We start from the raw sequence: 27985 nt of genomic DNA, 5'->3' as shown, positions 1-27985 counted from the left end.
AAATTCCAGAAATACCCCTATCTCTCTCGCTTTATTACCAAATCAAACCAAACCCTATTACACTCTTTACACAATTCCAAACCGAACAGAAGGAATACCATTTCTCTCTCATTTCCGATCAGATTCCATTTCTTTCTTCCTTATCGGTACGTTTCCAGATTGATCATCTTCTTCCTATGTTTCTTAGGGTTTTTCAATTTCATCGATTCGATTCTTAGGGTTTTTCAATTTCATCGATTCGATTCGAGTCTAACATAATCACTTTGTTTTTAACAATTTTTCTGTTTTCTTTTGTTGATAATCTTGACGGTGCGTATTTGTCGCCGTGTGTTCAGCAGATTATTTCACCATATGCTTCCAAGAAAGAGACTTAGTGAAGGAGAAGTTGTTGTAGAAGAACCGATTAACAACAACAACGGTAACAACAACTTAGGTTCGGTTAAGAAGACGCGGAACGGTGAATCAACTGTGAACGAGAGTGACAAAAGTTTCAGTAGCGGCGGCGATAACAGTAACAGTACCGGGAATTTGATTGCGGCGTCGAGTATGGCTTTTGGAAATTCCAACGCGCAGGAGATTGATGAGGATTTGCATAGCAGGCAGCTTGCTGTGTATGGTAGGGAGACTATGAGGAGGCTTTTCGCCAGCAGTGTTCTTGTTTCCGGGATGCGAGGACTTGGTGCTGAGATTGGTAATAAAATTATCGCTCTTTTTAACTAACTTATGTGTTGTTTATTTGATAGATCTAGCTTTGTGTGCTAAGAAATAGCTGATAAGATTGTTTAGAGCGGGTAGTTGATGATAAGATAGCTGATAGCTGAGAGCTTACAAGTAGTTAGCTGATTGAATTTGTAGGGTTTGATAAAATGTTATTAATATAAAGAAGATATGTTTACTTAATAGTTAATTTTTTCCTTATTAAAATAACAAGGGTAAAATTGTGAAAAAATGATAACCTATAAGCTTTAAGCTATGAGCTACTTTTTCGGCCATGAGACTATGGTTTTTGTGCTTTAGTGTTCATGTTTAGGGGATGTTGGGACTTGGTGTTGAGATTGGTAATAGAATATTCCTTTTTAACTATTAAATGTGTTGATTTTTATTGATTTAGGCTTTATTTGGTAAGAAATAGCAGATAGCTGATAAGTTAGGTGACAACTTGCAGTGTTTGATAAAATTAACGGCTGAGCAATGCTTATTATTAAGAGAAATGATATTTGTACATCTACTTTTTGACAACTTTTGAAACAACCATCTCTCTCATACTCACATGTGTTTTTATTCTCTCCCTTCTTCTTTCTCTCTCCATTGTTTTTATCCAATAAAAAGAGGAGAAAAGTAGTTGTAACAAGAGTTGTACAAAATTGGCTGTACAAATATCACTCCTCTTTTAGTCATATAAGCTTATAATCTATAAGATATCTATCAATTATAAGCTAGCTTATTGTACTTTCCAAACAAACCACTAGGCATGATTCATTTTTATTTGCTTTTCAAGATAGGGTACTTTATATGATAAACAATAGCAATTAAAGGGCATTTGAAAGGGAAACTTATTGGTTGTTTGTAGGTTATCTCTTGATACAAGTATTTATTTTAGAGTTTGGTTTTAATATACGGCATTTGGAACATGAACTTATTACGTTGAAGTTTGAATCTTATTTGAATTTATCTCTTGATATAAGTATTTATATTTGTGTTTGGTTTGGATACTCATGTAGCAATTATTTTTTATATGCCCATACTCCCATTGATAAACTTCTTCGGGATAGCTTATAAGTAAACATTTAGTTGAACTCCTTAGGATAGCTTATTACTTATTAGACAAGTGTTCACGAGGTGTGATTGAATATACATTTTATTGAAGAGATTATGAATTAGTATTTTCAACAAACGAAGAGGCAATAGGGTAAACTCTGCTTTAAATGTTAGCTTATTACAATAAGCTATAGGAGCTTAGGAAAATAAGCTGAAAATAGTCACGAGGTGTGTTTGAATATACATTTTATTGAAGAGATTATGAATTAGTATTTTCAACAAACGAAGAGGCAATAGGGTAAACTCTGCTTTAAATGTTAGCTTATTACAATAAGCTATAGGAGCTTAGGAAAATAAGCTGAAAATAGTCTGAACATTTTATAAGCTATTTTTACAAGTATTTCTAAAATAACCTTCCAAATGCTACCTTAATAAAATCGCTCTCCAACCACACCCTAGATCTCTATGATTATAGAACACTGTAAGGTTTATGGATCATGGCATCATGCACACATCCAAATCCTAATTCAAAAAATGTTAAAAGGTACTAACTTACGTCCCATTCAATTTAAAATAATTAATTAAGAGATCTTTGCTTTGCAATTTGAAATATTTCATTTGTCTCATGTTTTATTTTTAACAGTTTAGTGATAAAAATTCCAACATGTCAGCTTTTTCTAATGCCTTGGATTGAATTTACTGCGTGCAGCAAAAAATCTTATTCTTGCTGGTGTAAAATCTGTAACCTTGCACGATGAAGGGACTGTAGAGTTATGGGATTTGTCCAGCAACTTTGTGTTTTCAGAAAATGATCTTGGTAAAAACAGGGCAGTGGCTTCTGTCAGTAAGCTGCAGGAACTCAATAACGCAGTGCTTGTACTGAGCTTGACAACTAAGCTGACCAAAGAACAACTTTCTAATTTCCAGGTACTTCTACTTTTGCTCTCTACTTATTTTTTGGAGTCAGTTTTTTTAACGCATTCATATGTATATCTACCAAATATAAAGCGATTGTGTATGGAATTGTAGGAAATGATTTTCCTTATTCACACCTTAATATTGAAATGACAAACTTTTAATCTTGCATTTTTATATGCATTCCCAGATCTTCCGTTACATAGTTTACATATGCTACACTATTTAATGGATGCATATCAACTACAAAACCTGGCTATTATGATGATTAAAAAGTAGAATACCATTGTGAAAATGAAATAAGATTATGGAGGCATTTAGTGCTAAGCCTTTGTTTCATCTTCACATGCTATATTGCTAACATATTTCTCTCTATTTGGTTTACATTTCTGGGTTATTTGCTTTTGCTAATATCTTAATTGTACCGTGTACTATGAATCTATGATAAAGTGAGGAATGTGAGAAACTAATGAGAAAATGAGATCTGAGAAATCATGTATTTGCATTATGAATCTGTACAGGGGAGCACAACACATATACTTGGAATTTATATATCTGCTAGTTATATAATAGTACATGCTCAGCTCTTTTTTTATATTACTTATACAGCACGTGTGCAGACTCTAACATACTATTATCTGTAAAATAAATATGTTATTAAAGCTTGATACGAACCTGTATTTAGTTTGGAAATTGAGGAAGTTCTCTTGACTACAAAACTAAAACTCTGCAAGTTTGTGCATTAATTATGTAGAATGGGGTTTAAAGATTTCAATATTTGAAATTATTGAATGAAGGCGATTCATTTGCATAATAGGTGATTAATGTTTATGGAAGTTATTATTTTGGTGGCTAGGGAGTATGGTCTATTCTAATTCTAATGTTTACATTATAAAATCATGGAAGATATAACTAATCATAATAAGATGTGAGGTGTATTATTGAGAGTCATAATAAGATGAGGGGTATATTATTCTACGGGGGTAAACTTCACTCTGTTATTACTAATCATGGAATTATTAACTTCCTTTTTTTAGGAATATGGTGAGGATAGAACATTAGCAATTACCAATAGCTTTTCATTACTTGCTCTGTGCTCGGGCCACCATTATTAATCTAGTACTTGAGCATTTTCTCAGAACTGTATATGTCATACTTCAGCAATAATGTCACTTGTCACATATCATACATATAAGAGTGTAAGAGTGATATTTTAGCTCTTGGTCTTAGGCTTATATTAAATTGGTGATTAACGTTTATTGAAGTCATTATTTTGGTGGCCATTGTCTATTCTAATTCTAAAGTTTACAGTATAAAATAATTAAATGTATAACTAAGATTAATAATAGTATAGAAAAAACCCAACTCATGAGACAGTTATGGTAGTTGTGAATTAGGAGAGTCGTGATAAAAGATGAGAGGCCCATTATTTACGAGAAACTTCACTCCTATTATTACTAATCGTTGAATCGGTAACTTTTGTTCTTAGGATGTGGTGAGGGTAGAACATTAGCCATTACCAATTATTTTTCTTTAATTGCTCGGTGCTTGAGCCACCCTTATTAATCTAGTACTTGAGCTATTTCTCAACTTTATGTCATACTTCAGAAATAATGTCCCTTGTCACATATCATACAGAAATAATGCCACTCGTCACATATCATACATATTAGAGTAATATTTTAGTTATTGGTCTTGGGTCTATGATTAATTGGTTAATTTTTCATGTTATTTTTTTATGTCCCAAACATTTTTAAAAGAAGAATAGCTGCAAACCGGGTCACATGTATTTGACTATTGTTTTAAGCCATTATATTGTAGATAACATTTCTTATGAAATTTTGAAGTAAATGAGACGTATTTCTTGCTTAAAATCTTAAACAACACAGTATATGTATGTCATGTTAAGGTTTTTGGAAGTGTTAATGTAGATAACATTTCTTATAAAATTTTGAAGTAAATGAGACGTATTTCTTGCTTAAAATCTTAAACAACACAGTATATGTATGTAATGTTAAGGTTTTTGGAAATGTTGATGTGATATTAGATGTTAGGTGGAATGACCGTCAACAATAACATGATTGGAGACAGGTGTGTTCATTACCTTATATTGTTGTAGACCATCTATCACAGTCACACACAATAATTATGATGGTTACTTTATTTTTATATATAATTGGTAGAAATGTGAAGGGAAATAACATCATTCTATTGTAGATCAATTAATGAAGTCATGTAAGAGGAGCAAGTTTGAATTTACTTGACCATTTCAGTAGAACTTGTACTTCTTCGTAGTTGTATAGTGCGTCCATTTGTTTCTGACTTATTTGAATAAATTTAAATATGTTTATTATAACTGTCTTGTAGGCTGTTGTTTTTACCGAAGTCAGTCTTGAGAAAGCTGTTGAGTTCAATGATTACTGCCACAGTCATCAGCCTCCAATTGCTTTTATTAAAACTGAAGTTAGAGGTCTTTTTGGTTCCGTGTTTTGTGATTTTGGGCCTGAGTTTACTGTTGTTGATGTCGATGGAGAGGAACCACATACTGGAATAATTGCGTCCATTAGCAATGACAACCCTGCTCTAGTTTCTTGTGTTGATGATGAGAGACTTGAGTTTCAGGATGGAGACCTTGTTGTATTCTCTGAAGTTCATGGTATGAAAGAGTTGAATGACGGAAAGCCAAGAAAGATTAAAAATGCTAGAGCATATTCATTCACTCTTGAAGAAGACACCACAAACTATGGTGCCTATGAAAAAGGTGGTATTGTCACACAGTCCAAACAACCACAGGTTTTGAACTTCAAACCTCTAAGGGAAGCACTCAATGATCCAGGCGAATTTCTTCTTAGCGATTTTTCTAAGTTTGACCGCCCACCTCTACTGCATCTAGCATTCCAGGCTCTGGATAAGTTCATTTCTGAGATAGGCCGCTTCCCCGTCGCTGGTTCAGAGGAAGATGCACATAAATTCATTTCTATCGCCAATAATATTAATGGGAACTTGGGTGATGGAAGGTTGGAAGATGTGAATCCCAAGCTTCTGCAGCAATTTGCCTTTGGTGCTAGGGCAGTATTGAACCCTATGGCTGCCATGTTCGGTGGAATTGTAGGACAAGAGGTTGTCAAAGCATGCTCTGGGAAATTTCATCCACTGTTTCAGGTATTTGAAATTTCTTGTTAATCCTTATATTCTCTTGTATTTTGAAATATTGGGCGCTGCAAATACGTTAGCCCATATAGAGGTATTTTGCCATTAAATTTCTCCCAAGTTAGCCAGCCATTTGAGTTTTGCGTGTTCTTTTTGCTGCTTCATTTGGGATTTCTAGAAGTAGAACTATGGATCTTCTCTAGTCTTTTGTATAAATAATTCTTGGGCATTTATATTTTAAACAAAGGCAACTTATATCTGATATTGGATCTTAGGGAAAAAGCTTTCCAATATTTTGAGCAAGGCACTCGGTTGAAGCTGATGCCTCATAATAAGTGAAATTTGGTCTTGACCGTCATTTAAATGCTTGGATTCTGGACCTCTTTAATATCCATGGTTTTCCCAAGCATTCATGCATTGCATGTTCTTCCCTCTGCCTGCACAACAATCCCTGTCTAACAGTAATCCAAACCTTGAGGCATTGTCATAAGAGTTTAAAATAGTTCCAAGATATACTTGGATTAAAATGGTTTTGATTGGCTTGTAAAAATACAGAGTCTATTGGTAAATATCATGTTTTTAACTTCTGTTTCTGTTGTGATCTCTGCAGTTTTTCTACTTCGACTCTGTAGAATCACTTCCTACAGAACCTTTGCATCCTGATGATTTAAAACCAATAAATAGTCGTTACGATGCTCAGATTTCTGTTTTTGGGCAAAAGTTACAGAAGAAATTTGAAGATGCTAAAGTGTTTGTTGTTGGATCTGGTGCACTGGGATGTGAATTTTTAAAGAATCTTGCCTTAATGGGAGTTTCTTGTGGAGGTCAAGGGAAGCTTACAGTTACTGATGATGATGTCATAGAGAAGAGTAACTTAAGCAGGCAGTTCCTCTTCCGTGATTGGAATATTGGCCAGGCGAAGTCCACAGTTGCTGCTTCAGCTGCTGCATCTATAAACCCTCAACTGAATATTGAAGCTCTGCAAAACCGTGTTAGCTCTGAAACTGAAAATGTGTTTCATGATACCTTTTGGGAAAACTTGAGTATTGTAATTAATGCACTAGATAATGTGAATGCAAGACTATACGTGGATCAGAGATGCCTGTATTTCCAGAAACCACTTCTTGAATCTGGAACTCTTGGAGCTAAATGCAATACTCAGATGGTCATTCCCCACCTAACGGAAAACTATGGTGCCTCAAGAGATCCACCAGAGAAACAAGCCCCGATGTGTACTGTGCATTCATTTCCACACAACATTGACCACTGCTTGACTTGGGCTAGATCAGAGTTTGAGGGTTTGCTTGAGAAAACTCCAGCTGAAGTGAATGCATATTTATCCAACCCAAGTGAATATACTAATGCAATGAAGAACGCTGGTGATGCTCAGGCAAGGGATAATTTGGAGCGTGTTCTTGAATGCTTGGACAAGGAGAAGTGTGAGGCTTTTGAAGATTGTATTATTTGGGCCAGGCTTAAGTATGTTTGCTTGATAATATATGTTTTATTTATGTTAATTCATGCCGGTGTATATTAGTTTACCTGTATTTGTATGTTCTACACTCAAGCATGGTTTTATATTCACAGGTTTGAAGATTATTTTGCTAACCGAGTGAAGCAGTTAGCTTATACTTTTCCCGAGGATGCTGCAACTAGTACTGGCGCTCCATTTTGGTCTGCACCGAAACGATTCCCTCGTCCACTGCAGTTCTCCTCCTCTGATCCAAGTCATCTCCAGTTTCTGATGGCAGCCTCTATACTACGCGCAGAAACATTTGGTATCCCTACCCCTGACTGGGTGAAAAACCCTACTAAGTTGGCAGTAGTTGTTGATAGAATGATAGTACCTGACTTTCAGCCGAAGAAGGATGCAAAAATAGTGACAGATGAGAAGGCAACCAGTCTCTCTACTGCTTCTGTGGATGATGCTGTTGTTATTGATGATCTAATTGTCAAGTTAGAGAGATTGCGGTCAAATCTGCCACCAGGGTTCAGGATGAAGCCAATCCAGTTTGAGAAGGTATATTTTTATTTTTTCTTCTGACAGAATATTCACCATGTTCATTGGTGAAGCCCTTTCTTTTTTGTATTTGTAATTGGTGGTTTCAATAAGCAAATTTGGAAGTCTGTACATGCTTAGGATAGAATCTGCCAATCTGGGTTCACAGTACATAATTAATTTATTTATTTAAATCAGAGTTGACAAAAATTTCTACCTAAAAATTGCAGGATGATGATACAAACTACCATATGGACGTGATAGCTGGGCTTGCCAACATGAGAGCACGCAATTACAGCATTCCTGAAGTTGACAAGCTGAAGGCCAAGTTTATTGCTGGGCGGATCATTCCAGCGATTGCAACCTCAACTGCTATGGCCACCGGCCTTGTCTGTCTGGAGTTGTACAAAGCTTTGGATGGAGGGCACAAACTCGAGGACTACCGAAACACCTTTGCCAACTTAGCACTGCCTCTCTTTTCCATGGCTGAGCCAGTTCCGGCAAAGGTCATCAAGCATCAAGATTTGAGTTGGACTGTATGGGACAGATGGATTATAAAAGACAATCCTACTCTCAGGGAGCTTCTTGATTGGTTGAAGGAAAAAGGTTTGAATGCTTATAGTATTTCTTGTGGAAGTTGCCTGCTTTTTAATAGCATGTTTCCTAGGCACAAAGAGCGGATGGACAAAAAAGTTGTGGATTTAGCAAGGGATATTGCCAAGATGGAAATCCCTTCATACCGTCGTCACATAGATGTTGTCGTGGCTTGTGAGGATGACGATGATAATGACATTGATATCCCTCAAGTATCCATTTATTTCCGTTGAGCTGTTTTCATACAATCAGTTGTGTCCTAAACATATCTTACTTAGAAAGACAGTGTTTGACTTTAGTGTTCCATATTCGTAGTGCCTTCAGGCAAGGTGACAAACATTGTTGACCGTCTCACAGTTCATATTTGAGTTGAAAAGCAACTTCGGTTTATGTTGTGTCATTTGTTTGCTTTGAATAATTCTTTAGTTAACCAATGTTTCTTGAGATGGTGAATTACTTACGTCTACGTTATATCTTCGGCATCTGATCCCTTCTAATTCTATTTCTCGACTACTACTTTATGGTAGGAACTGTGCTTAATTGAATTGCTCTTGGTCAAATGGTGGACTAGGTAGAGTATCCTACAATTATATGTTGACGAGTAGTTATTGAATTTTTTATTTTTAATATTGTAGTAGTTCTTTTTTTTTTAAAAAAGTCTTGTGTTAGTACAGCTATGCTATTTGGGTATATGAAATATTCTGCTGTTTTTTTTTATTTTTTTTTATTTCTATTTAAGTTCTTGTTACTCTTTTAACTAAGTCAGGATTTTGTGTGGTTGTTCATGAAATTGTGTTTTCAAAAACCGTCTTAAAGTAAATGCTGTCTTTATTTTTCAGTGGCTGTTGATTTAGTTTATACTATAGTAAGTAATCGTGTATGCTACTTAGTTTTATTGTGTATCTAGGGTTAATTTTTCTAATGGTTATGCTTATCAATAAATTTATTATTGAATTCCCTAATCTATTTTAAAATTGTATCAGTCATTGTGTTGAATATATTTTAGAAATTATAAGATACATTTATTATAAGATTTTATTAATACTCATAGGTAAGATTAGGATATTACACTCGATGTATTTATTTTATTTTTTTCAACAATTTTAATATCTTAAATTTGTGTCTGACCATTGAAATTTTGCTCTCTAGCCAAATTCTATAAGACATACTGCTGTATCTTTCTTCTAAATCACGTGTTGATATAGCAAATTAATTGAACTCAAATGATTAGTGAGCTATACTAAAAATTGAATGGTTTAGGAGAATCTTAGTTTAATTTATGTGTGGAGCAATTCTTTGTCAAAACATACTTCCCAGTTGAATCCCGGATTATAATGACCCATGTTCACTATTGAATGGAGGTTTAACTAAAAAAAATCACACTTCACTATTATGATAAGTATTAAACACTCACTAGTCTATAACACAAATAATACGTAGCTTAGACGATATGTAAATCTCTTGTTGAGGTAAGGAAGCTTTATAATGATATAACATATATTGGAATGCATGTTTGTTTGAACATGTGTGTCAAGCTATTATGTGTTTATCATTATGTTGTTGCATTTGATAGATTTTGCTTAGACATGATTTTATGAAATACAAATATTGGAAGCATGTTATTGTTATGAGTATTGTTCTCTGAAAAAATAATTGTTATAGTAAGGTTACTTGAACAACTAAAGTTTGACACTGTATTCAAATAAGGTAAAAAAAAATACACATTCATTATCATTGATATGACTACGAGAGATCCAATTAATTATATAGTATTGTACACTCAAAATATTGTCAACATAATATTTAGTTGTTGCTACATATGCTAGATTGATATGTACATTGTTTTATTATATATGAGGAATCATATGCTCATACATTTCATAGTAGGTGTGAGCCGATTAGACTACATCGAGGTGTGGATGTCCTATTATAGCTAAATACTAATGGTCTTTGATTTAAATTTTACCTTTGTATTTTGGTTTTTGAAGTTTACAGATAGAACCCATTGTAAATGCATTCTCATGATATTAATAAAATGAACGTTTTACTCTCAAAAAGATATGCATTTGTTAAATTCTTTCATTGTCAGGATCAAAAGTCTTAAACCTACATGAGGTAGCATCCATAAAGACGAAAGGTTGTCATGACTTTCACTACCAAGAGAAATGACAGCCTAAACAACCGTCAAAGACGATCAGTTAGCATGGCTTTTCACTATAAAGTGAAATGACAGTCTAAACAACTGCCAAAGACTAACGGTTAGCATGGCTTTCACTACCAAATGAAACGACAACCTAAAGAATTGTGGCAGACCCGCCTAAGGGTTAGGCACCCTTCAACTAGAGAGTCTCGCCCCCTAAAAACACCCATGAAACCAAGTGTCAACTTGGGGGGACTAAACCTTCACCGGTCATGTTCCCTTGGGCGCCAGACGAACGCAAGCAAATGAAGTAAAGATTAAATGCGGCATGAAATAAAATGCATAAAACGGCGGCATGAAATAAAAAGCAAATCAACGCGACACAAATAAAGAATCAAAGCTCAAGGCAAAAAAGTGAACAAAGGAACCTATTTTCATTAAGATGGTCAAATCATTACAAGAGGGGTCGCCACATCGGAATTACATAAACAATAAAAAGAAAAACCAAATCACCGAACATCTTCTTCGAAAAGTAGGAGGTTGATCCACTCAAGGAAGAAGCAGGTGGGCGCGCTAGTCGAGGCTCTCAATTCCAAGACGTACCGCTCGCTATACACCCTTTTTTTTCTTCCTTAATTGCACCTACATCGATTACTCTTGGACTTATCCTTCTCGAGAATATCTGGATGCAAGCTTGGTCCGGGAAATCTAGGCGCAATCGAACTTGTTTGAGAATGAATGTAGTTCCCTTAGTTTTTGTCATGGTGCCCAAAGTTTCCACCGCAATTTCTTGGATCAAATCAACAGCCTCAGCTATAGGCCTCATGTTCTTTCTTAATCTTGGCAAGCTTCTTGACCAACCTAGTTTTCTCAGCCCCAACATATATCTCCCCAACAAATACACATGACTAAGCTTCCGCGATAAGGAACTTGGTGAGGGATTCCCTCGGCTCAAGATGTGAAGCATCCCATTTGAAAACATTAACCACAACATGATTCCTTAAAACTATCGGGAGGAAGTCAAAGCCAACACCAACCCTAAGATGACAGCAATATCCATCAAAATAATACTTTCATAACCACTGGAAGGCGAATAACCACTTGATGACAAATCCATCAGATTCCTAGAACAAACACTCATATTTCTCTCTCAACCCAGAAAAGAACAAAAACGAAGAGGGTGTACAGAAATACAGAGAAAAGGAGTAAAACAAGGTGCGAAAAGACCTTAAATAAAGTTTTGAGGAAGGAGAAAAAATGTAGAGAACTCCTTAGATATATTGAAAGTCTAGAGGACGTAATGAATGGAATGAAGAGGTATCCCTCCTTTTATAGGTTAAAGAATTTTGATCGAACGACCTAGATGAAAGGAAACTAGAAGGTCACGATCCAACGACTAAGAAAAACCTCAAGCAACACAATGGACTCGAGTAACGCACTCGTGAAGCACTTTCTCCAATACACGTGCACCCCACGAAGCTGACATGTGGAAACAACCATCACATCGTAAACATTTTATGCCAACAACTTCCACTCACTGCCTTAGGACGCCGCCATGTCTAGCACAGAGTAGCAACAAAACCTTCTCAAGACCCTTGAAGGCGGCAATATTAAAAGGCGCCTTGTTAAAACGCCTCACATGACTAAGCCATTGCACCTTAAAGGCAACAACGACTTGGGGGGAAATTGTTCTGGATCGACGATAAAACCAATCCAACGCTGACACGTGGACAAGGAGCCCACCAGATCGACGTACGTCACTTGGATGAACACCCTAATTCTGGTTCACATCACCGCACCTAAACATGCCCCCCGTGCATCAGACAATGTACACGTGTCCCCTAACGACCTTCTGATGAGGCGCCACACTTTTTGTGGAGGCGATTGTTCTCACAGACGCCTATATAAGGGCAACTTAGCTTCACCCCAAGGTATGATTCACTTTTCCTACACTTATTACACATTCTATCTCATTTCTGGAACTTACTTTAACGTTTGAGTGCTAACGTGCCTGCATGCACCTTTCGTTCCACATTTCATCGCCACCGGTGCGTCCATCATTTAATGGTTTTTAATATTTGTAAGTATGTAAAAATTGTTAAAAAGTTACGGTAATTAAATTGATGATTGTATTGGGAAGAGAGTAAAACTATAGAAATCCTACTCAAACACATTTTCCTACAAAAATCCAGAAACACCTCTCTCTCGCGAAATTTTTTTTTTTCTGCCCTTATTTAATTCCAAAAATACAAAAATGCCCCACTTTTGAAAAAAATTGCATAAATGCCCTACTTTTCAAATTTTTCTGGTAACTTGCAACCCCCACTTGCGGGGTACCTTAAAAAAATTTAAAAAATTCACTACCCCGCAAGTGGGACTTGCGGCCTACTATTTTTTTTTTTTTTTTTTTTAAATTAAATAACTCACTTGCGGGGTGTGAGTTTTTTTTTTTTTTTTTAAAAATAATACATTGCTACCCCCACTTGCGGGGTATGCATAATTTTTTTTTAAAATTTTTTTAATACCCCGCAAGCCCCACTTGCGGGTTTGTTTTTTGTTTTTTTTTTTAATTTTTTCTGGTAATTAATAATAATAATAATAATAATAATAATAATAATAATAATAATAATAATAATAATATTAATATTAATCACTAGACATCCTATAAACAAAATAAAGACTAAATTTCTACTGATGTCTAATATTAATGCAATCTTTGCGGGAATGACCAGGCATCCTACAAACACCGCATCTTCTCTCAGTTTCCACATCGTCCATCTCGGTCCTAATGCGAGTAATTGGTGGACGACCTTTCTTTGCCCTACGCATTGACTTGTTGGGAACCACCTTCGGTCCTTCATAATTAGGCCAATATGTCTGGTGGTGAACCACGTCGAAGTGGATGTTGTATACGGCGTATACACACTCATTCGTGAATTTGTTATCGACAAAAGTCTTGTAGTCGTGACAAAAGCTAGAACATGCGGCAATGACATGTGAGCATGGTAGGTGTAACGCTCTAAACCGTCCACAGTCACACCATTTATTTTGCAGGTCCACTTTGTATTCTCCCTTTGGCAATCCTTCTTTATGATCGATGGTTTCACGGACGGAAAAGGTATATCGATCCCGGTCAAACTGAGTGACATGATGACTGTTGGATTTAATCACCTCATTCCTGAGATATTTCATGCTGTTTTCGGAGAATGGCTCACCAGAATTTACCCTTGCCGCTGCCTCATGTCCTCTTTTAGCAAACAAGGCCGCCAACCTGTAATATGATGCTTTCACGATAGCTGTGATCGGAAGTCCTCGAATACCCTTATACACGTTGTTTTGTGACTCTACCAAGTTACTTGTCATATGGCCCCATCGTCGACCATCATCATGTGATTGAGTCCACTTTTGTTTGGGAATATTGTCGACCCATGCTAAAGCCTTTCGGTCTGCAACAGCAATTTCAGAACGGTAGTATTCGAATGTAGGGATGTTCATGGCGTAACCTGCATTGTTTTGAAAAAAGTTAGATGTGTCATTTTAAACAAATAAAATGTCGAATTTACGTGGAAAGAGATATGATTTTTACCCATGCATTCAACTTTCTTCTTTAGTTCTCCATCCTTGAATGATCTCATAAAGTTTTGTGCAATGTGTCGGACACAATAAACATGGCTTGTCGGAGCATCGTGCCATCCATTCTGTGGATCATCATACGCGCTCTTTATCGACACATGTCTATCAGAAATGAGGCATATGTTCTCTTGTGGGGTGACATGCTGCCTTAAATTTTTCAAAAAGAAACTCCATGCCTCCTTGGTCTCGCCTTCCACGATTGCAAAAGCTATGGGAAATATCTTGTTGTTCCCATCTTGCGCAACAGCTAACAACAATGTTCCCTTGTATTTACCATACAACCAAGTTGCGTCAATTTGGACAATTGGTTTGCAGAATTCGAAACCTGAGATGCACGGACGAAAGGCCCAAAAGAGACGCTTGAAGACGGTCTCATTTGCCACTTCTGTTGATGGGTCTGATTGAAAATCAATTATTGTTCCTGGCAAATCTTTTTCCATGACCATCAACCACTGTGGTAGTTCTTCATAAGACTCCTCCCAATTACCATAAATTGATTCAATCGCCTTATTCCTTGCTCTCCATGCCTTTCTGTATGAAACTGTGTAATTAAATTTCTCTCGGATGTGTGCAATTATAACCTTCACTGTAATTGAGGCATCCATATATAGTAGTGATTTAACACTTTCACATATCACATTGTAACTAAGTTTGTGATGATCTTGTGTCATTTCTGTTGAGACACATGTATGATCATTCATGTTCCCAATCTCCCATTTATCAGTTTTTTTCCTCCACGAGGCCCGCAATTTGAAACCACATTTTGTATCTTTACATTTGATGACATACCTTTCAGGATCTGATTTTTTCACAATATAATCGGTTGATTTTTTCATGTGATAATATTTAATTGCGAGAATGCAATCATTCTTGTTATGAAATTGCATCCCTGGGGCAATACCTTGATCGACCGGAAGAGCCATTGAATGGTAAAGTTCAGTTGAGTGGTCATCGTTGACGTTGCGCATGGACCTTGGTGGGTTGTAAGAAGCTCTAATTGGTAAAATTGGTAGTTGTGGCAGATCGTCTTCATCGTCTTCTTCGTTCTCGTCACCGTTTTGTGCGGCAAGGAGTTCTTCATCATCATTGTCTTCATCATCTTGAACTTCATCAGTTGGTTGGTCTTGGAATTGGGAGGTGAATATATTGATTTCATCGTTCAAAGTTTCGGGTTGAGAGGGATGAGGTTGAGTTATTAGTTGTGGTGGTTCGTACACATTTTGTGACCACTGTGATTGAAACGGTTGCGATGACGGGTTGTAGTGCGGTTGGGACGATGACGATGAGGGATTGCAGTGTTGTGTGTTATATTGTTGTTGTGGTAGATTTTGGTGTTGACTAGAACTTGAGGGGTAATTTAACTCAAAATTAGATGTTGGATTCTTCATCTCAAACGTAACATAAAGCTCTATGTAGGACAACGAACTATGACTTTTATGTACGTTAAACATAAACTCGACATCGTCGTTATCAGTTATTCTTAACGCCTGGTAGTGGATTGCGGTAGCTCCAACAAACATGGGATTCCGACACATAATTTCAGACACAACCATATTATGTCCGAGACATATTTTCTCCGCAATTCTTTTTTTGAGATGCAAGTAAGTACTAGCCATGCTGACTTTAAAACCTTTGGTATACTGACTTTGAAAAAAAATACCGGAATCATTTTGTTTAACTTCTCCATTATAGTACACAAAAACGTTTATATTTGATGCCATTGATTTGGTTTGGTCTTAAGAATGACTAAGCGTGTATGAAGTAGAGTGGTTTGATGCAATATACTCGTAACATGCGGACCACATTTATAATATTTTGTGAGGTAAAATTTAAAAAAAATTTAAAAAAAAAAATGGTTGGGGTACCACGCAACTTGTAGTTGCGGGTTAGGCCCCCACGCGCCCCCACGCGCCAACTGGAGGGTACCACGCAACTTGTAGTTGCGGGTTAGGCCCCCCACGCGCCAGCTGGAGGGTACCCCGCAAGCTGGAGTTGCGAGGTAGGACAGCACGCGCCCCACGCGCCAGCTGGATTGGATTAAAGGTACTGCTTTTTCATGGACTGCATGCATCACGTGATCAACCATGCATGTGTCATTTTGGTGAAAAATTTCTCCCAAGAAATTAATGTATTTTGCATGCAATAGTCATATCTTACTTGATTAATATGATACTGTTGAGTAGCATGCTTGTTGAACACCATGCTTCTGTGCTTCTGATGCAGTAGTCACTTCTATATTTATTGATGCAGTTGTCACTTCTATATTTATTTTAAGACTGTTGCTTTGCATGTGTTGTTGCTTTGCAGGTGTTGAATTAGTAAAAGATATGAATTGAATTCTTCACTTCATTCATTACGATACCACACAACTACTTCCCCTATTTACACATAACTTTACATTATAAATACTAGAACTATATTTTAACTCTTCAGACATATTCTAGTTATCTCAATCCTTTCCTTACTCACTCACATTCCTTTCCTTACTCACTCACATACAACCAATATTTCAAACAAATTATATAAAGTAATGGCATACTTGTGGTTGGAAAATGATCACAGATCCAATGAAGAACATATCAGAAGATGGGTATATATAAATATTAATTTGTTAATGTCGTTTTCACATTTTAATTATTAATACTACTCTTAATATTATAGTTCAATATTAATTTCAATATATATTGAACTATTTAAATTTATATTTTGATTATGTTTTAATTGTATTCATTTCTTATTTTTTTTGTTAGGATGCACAGGGTGCACCTCTCGTCACCCGTACTAGACAACACATAATACCAAGTCCTCATATTGAAGAGTATCTACGTCAAACCGGATTTTTTGAGGTTTCTCAAATAGGGCGTTACAAAATCGATAGACACATCGTAACCGCTCTTGTAGAAAGGTGGCGGTCTGAAACACATACTTTTCATTTTCGAACGGGTGAATGCACAATCACGTTGGAAGACGTATATATGTTACTCGGATTACCTTTTTGCGGACCATTTGTTACGGCTCCTCCAAATCTTGCGTGGAACATTTGTGCTCAATTGTTGGGAATAACTCCTCCAGCAAATAAAACTGATGGTTTTACCCTCTCATTGTCGTGGTTAAAGGATAATCTGGTCGATAATAACTTCAGTGAACAATCTCCTCCGGAGGTAAAAATACAACACACTAGGAGGTACCTACTATACCTCTTTGGAGGGTTCTTGTTTCCTAATACAACTGGATTATTTGTGCACAACTCCTGGTTGTATTTGTTAATGGATTTTAATCTAACAAGAAACTATAGTTGGGGATCGGCAGTGTTGACTTACCTTTATCGTGGCTTGTGTGAGGCATCACACCCAAATATAAAAGCACTAACAGGATGTCATTTCCTGTTACAAGTTTGGGGATATTGTCGGTTGAGTTATATCGCTCCGAAAAATGATAACCCACTCCAGTGGCCGCTTGGATTAAAGTAATCGTGATCAATTTTTTTTTTAATATTTATTTCGTCACATTTTCTCACTTCTTATTAATATTATTATTTGATAAATTAGTTACTAAATTGTTTATATCATTTGTTAGATGGACAGGTGCAGGTTCAAGATATTATGAAAATCCAAGCCATGACACTATTTCTTACCGAAAAAAGTTTGATGACATACTACCCCATGATGTAATATTATAATTGATTTTTTAATTATGACTTTATATATATATATATCAAAATTGTTAACCTTACACTACATCTTATCTCTTGTGCTAGTTTAAATGGAGACCATACAAGAATGTTCCACACAACTTGCCTGAAGAATATTGGGAGTGGACTGCAACAAGTTACCTTATATGTTTTGACAAAGTTGAATGGCATCCAACTGATAGGGTCAAGCTCCAATTTGGTCTGCCACAAGAAATACCAGGGCCCCCACGAGACATGACACAGTACCATGTAATAGACAAACGGTTCAAGACGTGGTACAAATCAAATGGTTATCGCTTTCCAGAAGAGTGCGAACATTGGGACAACCGACGGAGCCATACTTTACCACGCATGCGGCCAAGATCACTCACCCACACTCATGCGTATATTGAGTGGTTGACAACCACATGCAACCCACGTCTAAGGATTTCAATTGAAACAAACCCATCAAATTCAGATCCAGACGAAGCCGAAGAGCCGGAACATGAACCTGAAATTCGCAACAACCAAACACCAATTCATGATGATTTTTGGGATCAAGACATTTTTTCTCAACTACATGATCATCAATCCCAACCACATACAACCCAAAACATTCATGGTTCTGTAATGTATGAATTTCTCGACACCCCCCAACAAAACATCATCCAACCACCACCATATACCTCCCCGAGAAATGCATATGAGCCCCATTATCAGTCAACTTATGGTTACAATGACCCAAACCAAGCTGGCGCATCCAACAACAACTACTTCTCCTATAATGACCCAAACCAAGCTGGACCGTCCAACACCAATTACCCCCCCTACAGCAACCCACAATACCCAATGTACACCAACCAAAACTACAACCACCCACCAACACCAACAAACCTATTATCTCACTTTTCTCCGGCTTCGTTGAACTCTACTGATCAATTTCTGGATATGGGATGGCCAACAAGGGAACACGATGTGTCATTGTCATTGGGTTATGGTAGTCAAATACAATCAGCTGCAGATAACAACGACGAAGACCAACATGACCCTCAAGTAAATCGCGGAAGAAATCGTCGAAGACGAGGGTGTGGGACAGCCGGGCATTTATAATAATTGTAGATATCATGATATTTAATATGTTTATTATTTTTTTTCCTTCTTTTTTTTTATTATTATTTTTTATTTTAAAAATTAAAAAAAAAAACAAAAAACAAACCCGCAAGTGGGGCTTGCGGGGTATTAAAAAAATTTTAAAAAAAATTATGCATACCCCGCAAGTGGGGGTAGCAATGTATTATTTTTAAAAAAAAAAAAAAAAATAACTCACACCCCGCAAGTGAGTTATTTAATTTAAAAAAAAAAAAAAAAATAGTAGGCCGCAAGTCCCACTTGCGGGGTAGTGAATTTTTTAAATTTTTTTAAGGTACCCCGCAAGTGGGTGTTGCAAGTTACCAGAAAAATTTGAAAAGTAGGGCATTTATGCAATTTTTTTCAAAAGTGGGGCATTTTTGTATTTTTGGAATTAAATAAGGGCAGAAAAAAAAAAATTTCCTCTCTCGCTTTATTACCGAATCAAACCAAACCCTCTTACACTCTTTACACAATTCCAAACTGAACCAAAAAGAATTCCAAACTTTCTCTCTCATTTCCGATCAGATTCCATTCCTTTCTTCCTCATCGGTACGTTTCTAGATTCATCTTCTTCTTCTTCCTATGTTTCTTAGGGTTTTTCAATTTCATCGATTTCGATTCGATTCTAACTTAATCACTTTATTTTCATCTTCTTGATTTTGTTTTGTTTTATTGATATTCTCAATGGTGCGTATTTGTCGCCGCGTATTCAGCAGATTATTTCACTATATGCTTCCAAGAAAGAGAGTTAGTGAAGGAGAAGTTGTTGTAGAAGAACCGATCAACAACAGCAACAGTAACAGTAACAATCCAGGTTCGGTTAAGAAGGCGCGGATGGGTGAATCGACCGTGAACGAGAGTAACAAGAGTGTCAGTAGCAGCGGTGATAGCAGTAACAGTGGTGTGAATTTGATTGCAGCGTCGAGTATGGCTTTTGGAAATTCTAACCCGCAGGAGATTGATGAGGATCTGCATAGCAGGCAGCTTGCTGTGTATGGTAGGGAGACTATGAGGAGGCTTTTCGCGAGTAGTGTTCTTGTTTCCGGGATGCGAGGACTTGGTGCTGAGATTGGTAATAAAATGCTTGCTCTTTTTAACTAACTTATGCGTTGTTGATGTTTGTTGGTTTGATAGATCTAGGCTTTGTTTGATGAGAAATAACAGATAGCTGACAAGCTAGCTTACAGTGGATAGCTGATGATGAGATAGCTGAGAGCTGATAAGTAGTGATAAGCAGTTAGCTGATTTGAATTTGTATGGTTTGATAAAATGTTATTTTTATTTTTTGGTCAAGTAGTCTGGTGGCTGGAGCTCACACATTTTTTTAAATGTGGAGAAGTGCAGCGTCTGGGTTTCGAACCTCTGCCCCCTGCATGCATATATAATGCAATATCTCTACCAATTGAGCTAAGCTCACGGGACTGATAAAATGTTATTAATATTAAATTAAATGATATAGAAAAGATATGTTTACTTAATTGTTAATTTTTTCCTAATTAAAATAACAAGGGTAAAATTGAGAAAAAATGATAATCTATAAGCTTTAAGGTCTGAGCTACTTGTTTGGCCGTGAGACAATGAGGTTTTTTGCTTTAGTGTTCTTTTTTAGGGGATGTGGGGACTTGGTGTTGAGATTGGTCATAAAATACTCCTTTCCAACTAATAAATGTGTTTGATGATGTTTATTAATTTGATAGATCTAGGCTTTATTTGATAAGAAATAGCGGATAGTTGATAAATTAGGTGAAATGTCTGATAAAATTAACGGCTGAACTATGCTTATAATATTAAATGACAAAAATAGATGTTCAATTAATATTTGATTTTATCTTCTGATACAAGTATTTACTTTAGTTTTTTGTGTTAATATACGGCATTTGGAACATGAACTTATTACATGTTTGAAGTTTGAATCTTATTTGAATTTATCTCTTGATATAAGTGTTTATATTAGTGTTTGGTTTGGATACACAGGTATAAACTTCTCTGGATAGCTTATAAGTAAATGTTTAGTTGAACTCCTTAGAATATCTTATTACTTATTAGACAAGTTTTCACGGGTTGTTTGAATATACATTTTATTGAAGAGAAGAGATTATGCAATAGTTTTTTCAACAAATGAAGAGGCAATAGGGTAAACTCTGCTTTAAATGCTAGCTTATGTTACCATAAGCTATAGGAGCTTAGGAAAATTAGCTGAAAATAGTCTGAACATTTTATAAGCTATTTTTACAAGTATTTCTAAAATAACCTTCCAAATGCTACCTTAATAAAATCGCTCTCCAACCACACCCTAGATCTCTATGATTATAGAACACTGTAAGGTTTATGGATCATGGCATCATGCACATCCAAATCCTAATTCCAAAAATGTTAGAGGTACTAACTTACGTCCCATTCAATTTAAAATCATTAATTAAGAGATCTTTGCTTTGCAATTTGAAATATTTCATTTGTCTCATGTTTTATTTTTAACAGTTTAGTTATAAAAATTCCAACATGTCAGCTTTTTCTAATGCCTTGGATTGAATTTACTGTGTGCAGCAAAGAATCTTATTCTTGCTGGTGTAAAATCTGTAACCTTGCACGATGAAGGGACTGTAGAGTTATGGGATTTGTCCAGCAACTTCGTGTTTTCAGAAAATGATCTTGGTAAAAACAGGGCAGTGGCTTCTGTCAGTAAGCTGCAGGAACTCAATAACGCAGTGCTTGTACTGAGCTTGACAACTAAGCTGACCAAAGAACAACTTTCTAATTTCCAGGTACTTCTACTTTTGCTCTCTACTTATTTTTTGGAGTCAGTTCTTTTAACGCATTCATATGTTTACCTACCATATATCAAGTGATTGTGTATGGAATTGTAGGAAATGATTTTCCTTATTCACACCTTAATATTGAAATGACAAACTTTTAATCTTGCATTTTTATACGTATTCCCAAATCCTCTGTTATATAGTTTACATATGCTACACTATTTAATGGATGCATATCAACTGCAAAACCTGGCTATTATAATGATTAAAAAGTAGAATGCCATTGCAAACATGAAATAAGATCATGGAGGCATTTAGTGCTAAGCCTTTATTTCATCTTCACATGCTATATTGCTAACATACTTCTCTCTATTTGGTTTACATTTCTGGGTTATTTGCTTTTGCTATTATTTTAATTGTACTGTGTACTATGAATCTATGATAAAGTGAGGAATGTGAGAAACTAATGAGAGAAAATGAGATCTGAATCTGTACAGGGTGGGTACAACACATATACTTGGAATTTATAGATCTGCTAGTTATATAACAGTACAGGCTACGCTCTTTTTTTTTATATGACTTATACAGCACATGTGCATAGACTCTAACATGCTATTATCTGTAAAGATGGGTGTCCCAATGTGTATTTAGACTTCCATTGAACTCTGAAATGAGGTGTTTTGAAACCAGTTAAAATAATAAAATAAATATGTTATTAAAGCTTGATAGGAGCCTGTATTTCGTTTGGAAATAGAGGAAATTCTCTTGACCACAAAACTAGAACACTGCAAGTTTTTGCATTAATTATGTAGAATGGGAATGGAATTTGAAGATTTAAATATTTGAAATTATTGAATAAAGGCGATTCATTTGCATAATAGGTGATTAATTTTTATGGAAGTCATTATTGTGGTGGCTAGGGAGTATGGTCTATTCTAATTCTAATGTTTACATTATAAAATCATGGAAGATATAACTAATCATAATAAGATGGGAGGCATATTATTAAGAGAGTCATAATAAGACGAGGAGCATATTATTTTACGAGGGAAAACTTCACTCTGTTATTACTAATCATGGAATTATTAACTTTCTTTTTTTAGGAATATGGTGAGGATAGAACATTAGCAATTACCAATAGCTTTTCATTACTTGCTCTGTTCTTGGGCCACCATTATTAATCTAGTACTTGAGCATTTTCTCAGAACTGTATCTGTCATACTTCAGCAATAATGTCACTTGTCACATATCATACATATAATAGTGATATTTTAGCTATTGGTCTTAGGCTTATATTAAATTGGTGATTAATGTTTATTGAAGTCATTATTTTGGTGGCCATTGTCTATTCTAATTCTAAAGTTTACAGTATAAAATAATTGAATGTATAACTAAGATTAATAATAGTATAGAAAAAACCCAACTCGTTAGATGAATATGGTAGTTGCTAATTAGGAGAGTCATAATAAAGATGAGAGACCCATTATTTACGAGGAGAAACTTCACTCCTGTTATTACTAATCATTGAATTGGTAACTTCTGATTTTAGGATGTGGTGAGGGTAGAATATTAGCCATTACCAATAATTTTTCTTTACTTGCTTTGTGCTTGGGCCACTCTTATTAATCTAGTACTTGAGCAATTTCTCAACTTTATGTCATACTTCAGAAATAATCTCCCTGGTCACATATCATACGGAAATAATGTCACTTGTCACATATCGTACATATTAGAGTAATATTTTAGTTCTTGGTCTTGGGTCTATGATTAATTGGTTAATTTTTCATGTTATTTTTTTATGTCCCAAACATTTTTAAAGGAAGAATAGCTGCAAACCGGGTCACATGTATTTGACTATTGTTTTAAGCCTATATAACGTTGATAACATTTCTTATAAAATTTTGAAGTAAATGAGACGTATTTCTTGCTTAAAATCTTAAACAACACAGTATATGTATCTAATGTTAAGGTTTTTGGAAGTGTTGATGTGATATTAGATGTTAGGTGGAATGAATGTCAATAATAACATGATTGGAAACAACTGTGTTCATTACCTTATATTGTTGTAGACCGTCTATCACAATAATTCTGATGGTCAATTCATTTTTATATATAATTGGTAGAAGTGTGAAGGCAAATAACATCATTCTATTGTAGATCAATTAATGAAGTCATGTGAGACGAGCAATTTTAATTTACTTGACCATTTCTGTAAAACCTGTCCTTCTTTGTAGTTGTATAGTGCGTCCATTTGTTTCTGACTTATTTGAATAAATTTAAATTTGTTTATTATAACTGTCTTGTAGGCTGTTGTTTTTACCGAAGTCAGTCTTGAGAAAGCTGTTGAGTTCAATGATTACTGCCACAGTCATCAGCCTCCTATTGCTTTTATTAAAACTGAAGTTAGAGGTCTTTTTGGTTCCGTGTTTTGTGATTTTGGACCTGAGTTTACAGTTGTTGATGTTGACGGGGAGGAACCACATACTGGAATAATTGCATCCATCAGCAATGACAACCCTGCTGTAGTATCTTGTGTTGATGATGAGAGACTTGAGTTTCAGGACGGAGACCTTGTTGTGTTCTCTGAAGTTCATGGTATGAAAGAGTTGAATGACGGAAAGCCAAGAAAGATTAAAAATGCTAGAGCATATTCATTCACTCTTGAAGAAGACACCACAAACTATGGTGCCTATGAAAAAGGTGGTATTGTCACACAGGCCAAACAACCAAAGGTTTTGAACTTCAAACCTCTAAGGGAAGCACTCAATGATCCAGGCGAATTTCTTCTTAGCGATTTTTCTAAGTTTGACCGCCCACCTCTACTGCATCTAGCATTCCAGGCCCTGGATAAGTTCATTTCAGAGATAGGCCGCTTCCCCGTCGCTGGTTCAGAGGAAGATGCACATAAATTCATTTCTATCGCCAGTGATATTAATGGGAACTTAGGTGATGGAAGGTTGGAAGATGTGAATCCCAAGCTTCTACAGCAATTTGCCTTTGGTGCCCGGGCAGTATTGAACCCTATGGCTGCCATGTTCGGTGGAATTGTAGGACAAGAGGTTGTAAAAGCATGCTCCGGGAAATTTCATCCACTGTTTCAGGTATTTGATATTTCTTGTTAATCCTTATATCCTCTTCTATTTTGAAATATTGGGCGCTGCAAATGATGTTAGCCCATATGGAAGTATTTTGCCATAAAATTTCTCCCAAGTTAGTCAGCCATTTGAGTTTTGCGTGTTCTTTTTGCTGCTTCAATTGGGATTTCAAGAAGTAGAACTGTGCATCTTCTCTAGTCTTTTGTATAAATAATTCTCTGGCATAATTATATTTTAAACAAAGAAAACTTATATCTGATATTGGATCTTTTGAAAAAAGCTTTTCAATATTTTGTGCAAGGCACTTGGTTGAAGCTGATGATGCCGCATAAGTGAAATTTGGTCTTGACTATAATTTGATTGTTTGGATTCTGGACCTCTTTTATAATATCCATGGTTCTCCCAAGCATTCAAGTATTGCATGTTCTTCCCTCTGTCTGTACAACAATCCCTGTCTAACGGTAATCCATACCTTGATGCATTGTCACAAGAGTTTAAAACAGTTCAAAGATATACTTGTATTAATATAGTTTTGCTTGGCATATAGAAATACCTAGTCTGTTGGTGAATATCATGTTTTTAACTTCTTTTTTCTCCTTGCCGTATTCAGTTTACCCCTTCCCCGGAGGTTATAATACCTTACATTTCTTCTGGTCGAAGTTGTATTTGTGTTTTTTTAACTTCTGTTTCTGTTGTGATCTCTGCAGTTTTTCTACTTCGACTCTGTGGAATCACTTCCGACAGAACCATTGCATCCTAATGATTTAAAACCAATAAATAGTCGTTACGATGCTCAGATTTCAGTTTTTGGGCAAAAGTTACAGAAGAAATTTGATGATGCTGATGTGTTTGTTGTTGGATCTGGTGCACTGGGATGTGAATTTTTAAAGAATCTTGCCTTAATGGGAGTTTCTTGTGGAGGTCAAGGGAAGCTTACAGTTACTGATGATGATGTCATAGAGAAGAGTAACTTAAGCAGGCAGTTCCTCTTCCGTGATTGGAATATTGGCCAGGCGAAGTCCACAGTTGCTGCAACAGCTGCTGCATCTATAAACCCTCAACTGAATATTGAAGCTCTGCAGAACCGTGTTAGCTCTGAAACTGAAAATGTGTTTCATGATACCTTTTGGGAAAACTTGAGTGTTGTGATTAATGCACTAGATAATGTGAATGCAAGACTATATGTGGATCAGCGATGCCTATATTTCCAGAAACCACTTCTTGAATCTGGAACTCTTGGAGCTAAATGCAATACCCAGATGGTCATTCCCCACCTAACAGAAAACTATGGTGCCTCAAGAGATCCCCCTGAGAAACAAGCACCGATGTGTACTGTGCATTCATTTCCACACAACATTGACCACTGCTTGACTTGGGCTCGATCAGAGTTTGAGGGTTTGCTTGAGAAAACTCCAGCTGAAGTAAATGCATATTTATCCAACCCAAGTGAATATACTAATGCAATGAAGAACGCTGGTGATGCTCAGGCAAGGGATAATTTGGAGCGAGTTCTTGAATGCTTGGACAAGGAGAAGTGTGAGGCTTTTGAAGATTGTATTACTTGGGCTAGGCTTAAGTATGTTTTCTTGATAATATATGTTTTATCTATGTTAATTCATGCTGGTGTATATTATTTTTACCTGTATCTGTATGTCCTACACTCAAGCATGGTTTTTTATTCACAGGTTTGAAGATTATTTTGCTAACCGAGTGAAGCAGTTGGCTTATACATTTCCTGAGGATGCTGCAACGAGTACTGGAGCTCCATTTTGGTCTGCACCAAAACGATTCCCTCGTCCACTGCAGTTCTCCTCCTCTGATCCAAGTCATCTCCAGTTTCTGATGGCAGCCTCTATACTACGCGCAGAAACATTTGGTATCCCTACCCCTGACTGGGTGAAAAACCCTACTAAGTTGGCAGAAGTTGTTGATAGAATGATAGTACCTGACTTTCAGCCGAAGAAGGATGCAAAAATAGTGACAGATGAGAAGGCAACCAGTCTCTCTACTGCTTCTGTGGATGATGCAGTTGTTATTGATGATCTAATTGTCAAGTTGGAGAGATTGCGGTCAAATCTGCAACCAGGCTTCAGGATGAAGCCAATCCAGTTTGAAAAGGTATATTTTTATTTTTTCTTCTGACAGAATATTCACCATGTTGCCTGGTGAAGTCCTTTCTGTTTTGTAATTGTATTTGGTGGTTTCAGTAAGCAATATTGGAAGTTTGTACATGCTTAGGATAGAATCTAGGTTAACAATACATTATTTTTTTATTTAAATCAGAGCTGAGAAAAAAAATTCCTACCTAAAAATTGCAGGATGATGATACAAACTACCATATGGACGTGATAGCTGGGCTTGCCAACATGAGAGCACGCAATTACAGCATTCCTGAAGTTGACAAGCTGAAGGCCAAGTTTATTGCTGGGCGGATCATTCCAGCGATTGCAACCTCAACTGCTATGGCCACCGGCCTTGTCTGTCTGGAGTTGTACAAAGCTTTGGATGGAGGGCACAAACTCGAGGACTACCGGAACACCTTTGCCAACTTAGCACTGCCTCTCTTTTCCATGGCTGAGCCAGTTCCGGCAAAGGTCATCAAGCATCAAGATTTGAGTTGGACTGTATGGGATAGATGGATTATAAAAGACAATCCTACTCTCAGGGAGCTTCTTGATTGGCTGAAGGAAAAAGGTTTGAATGCTTATAGTATTTCTTGTGGAAGTTGCCTGCTTTTTAATAGCATGTTTCCTAGGCACAAAGAGCGGATGGACAAAAAAGTTGTGGATTTAGCAAGGGATATTGCCAAGATGGAAATCCCTTCATACCGTCGTCACATAGATGTTGTCGTGGCTTGTGAGGATGACGATGATAATGACATTGATATCCCTCAAGTATCCATTTATTTCCGTTGAGCTGTTTTCATACAATCAGTTGTGTCCTAAACATATCTTAGTTAGAAAGACAGTGTTTGACTTCAATGTTCCATATTCGTAGTGCCTTCATGCAAGGCGAAAAACATTGTTGACCCTCTCACAGTTCATATTTGAGTTGAAAAGCTACTTCGGTTTATGTTGTTTCACTTGTTTGCTTTGAATAATTCTACGTTATATCTTCTTCATCTTCTAGTTCTATTTCTCGACTACT

General features: G+C 36.3%; 4 protein-coding genes across 7 annotated transcripts; 3 read left to right on the top strand and 1 right to left on the bottom strand.

Annotated features, from left to right (window-relative positions):
- Positions 1–9: 9 nt before the first annotated feature.
- Positions 10–8869, top strand: LOC11409554 (ubiquitin-activating enzyme E1 1). 2 transcript variants are annotated; one of them, XM_024784432.2, is made up of 7 exons: positions 10–146; positions 339–691; positions 2468–2685; positions 5041–5835; positions 6434–7302; positions 7411–7843; positions 8053–8869. In XM_024784432.2, the coding sequence occupies exons 2-7, from the start codon at positions 352–354 to the stop codon at positions 8647–8649; spliced, it is 3252 nt and encodes a 1083-aa protein (XP_024640200.1). In that variant the 5' UTR covers positions 10–146; positions 339–351; the 3' UTR covers positions 8650–8869. The 2 variants fall into 2 exon arrangements, with proteins under 2 accessions (XP_024640200.1, XP_024640201.1); XM_024784433.2 differs by having other exon boundaries at positions 19–146; positions 336–691.
- Positions 107–27959, top strand: LOC112421986 (ubiquitin-activating enzyme E1 1). Of its 3 annotated transcripts, none has more exons than XM_039834460.1 (7): positions 107–146; positions 19707–20062; positions 21535–21752; positions 24050–24844; positions 25546–26414; positions 26524–26956; positions 27157–27954. In XM_039834460.1, exons 2-7 carry the CDS (start codon positions 19720–19722, stop codon positions 27751–27753), a joined length of 3255 nt encoding a protein of 1084 aa, XP_039690394.1. In that variant the 5' UTR covers positions 107–146; positions 19707–19719; the 3' UTR covers positions 27754–27954. The 3 variants fall into 3 exon arrangements, with proteins under 3 accessions (XP_039690394.1, XP_024640279.1, XP_024640280.1); XM_024784511.2 differs by lacking the exon at positions 107–146 and adding an exon at positions 19411–19539 and having other exon boundaries at positions 27157–27959; XM_024784512.2 differs by lacking the exon at positions 107–146 and adding an exon at positions 19411–19539 and having other exon boundaries at positions 19704–20062; positions 27157–27959.
- Positions 13245–15805, bottom strand: LOC120580678 (uncharacterized). Its single transcript, XM_039834727.1, has 2 exons — positions 14143–15805; positions 13245–14059 (listed from the first exon to the last, which is right to left on the bottom strand). The coding sequence occupies exons 1-2, from the start codon at positions 15803–15805 to the stop codon at positions 13245–13247; spliced, it is 2478 nt and encodes an 825-aa protein (XP_039690661.1).
- On the top strand, positions 16632–18198 carry LOC120580574 (protein MAIN-LIKE 2-like). The gene is made up of 3 exons (XM_039834461.1): positions 16632–16779; positions 16940–17856; positions 17947–18198. The coding sequence occupies exons 1-2, from the start codon at positions 16720–16722 to the stop codon at positions 17657–17659; spliced, it is 780 nt and encodes a 259-aa protein (XP_039690395.1). The 5' UTR covers positions 16632–16719; the 3' UTR covers positions 17660–17856; positions 17947–18198.
- Positions 27960–27985: the final 26 nt, after the last annotated feature.

This window comes from Medicago truncatula, chromosome 5 (genome assembly GCF_003473485.1).
Source record: "Medicago truncatula cultivar Jemalong A17 chromosome 5, MtrunA17r5.0-ANR, whole genome shotgun sequence".
Lineage (NCBI taxonomy): Eukaryota > Viridiplantae > Streptophyta > Magnoliopsida > Fabales > Fabaceae > Medicago > Medicago truncatula.
The sequence above is the reverse complement of the archived record's forward strand: the minus strand, read 5'-3'. Positions and strand labels throughout refer to the sequence as shown.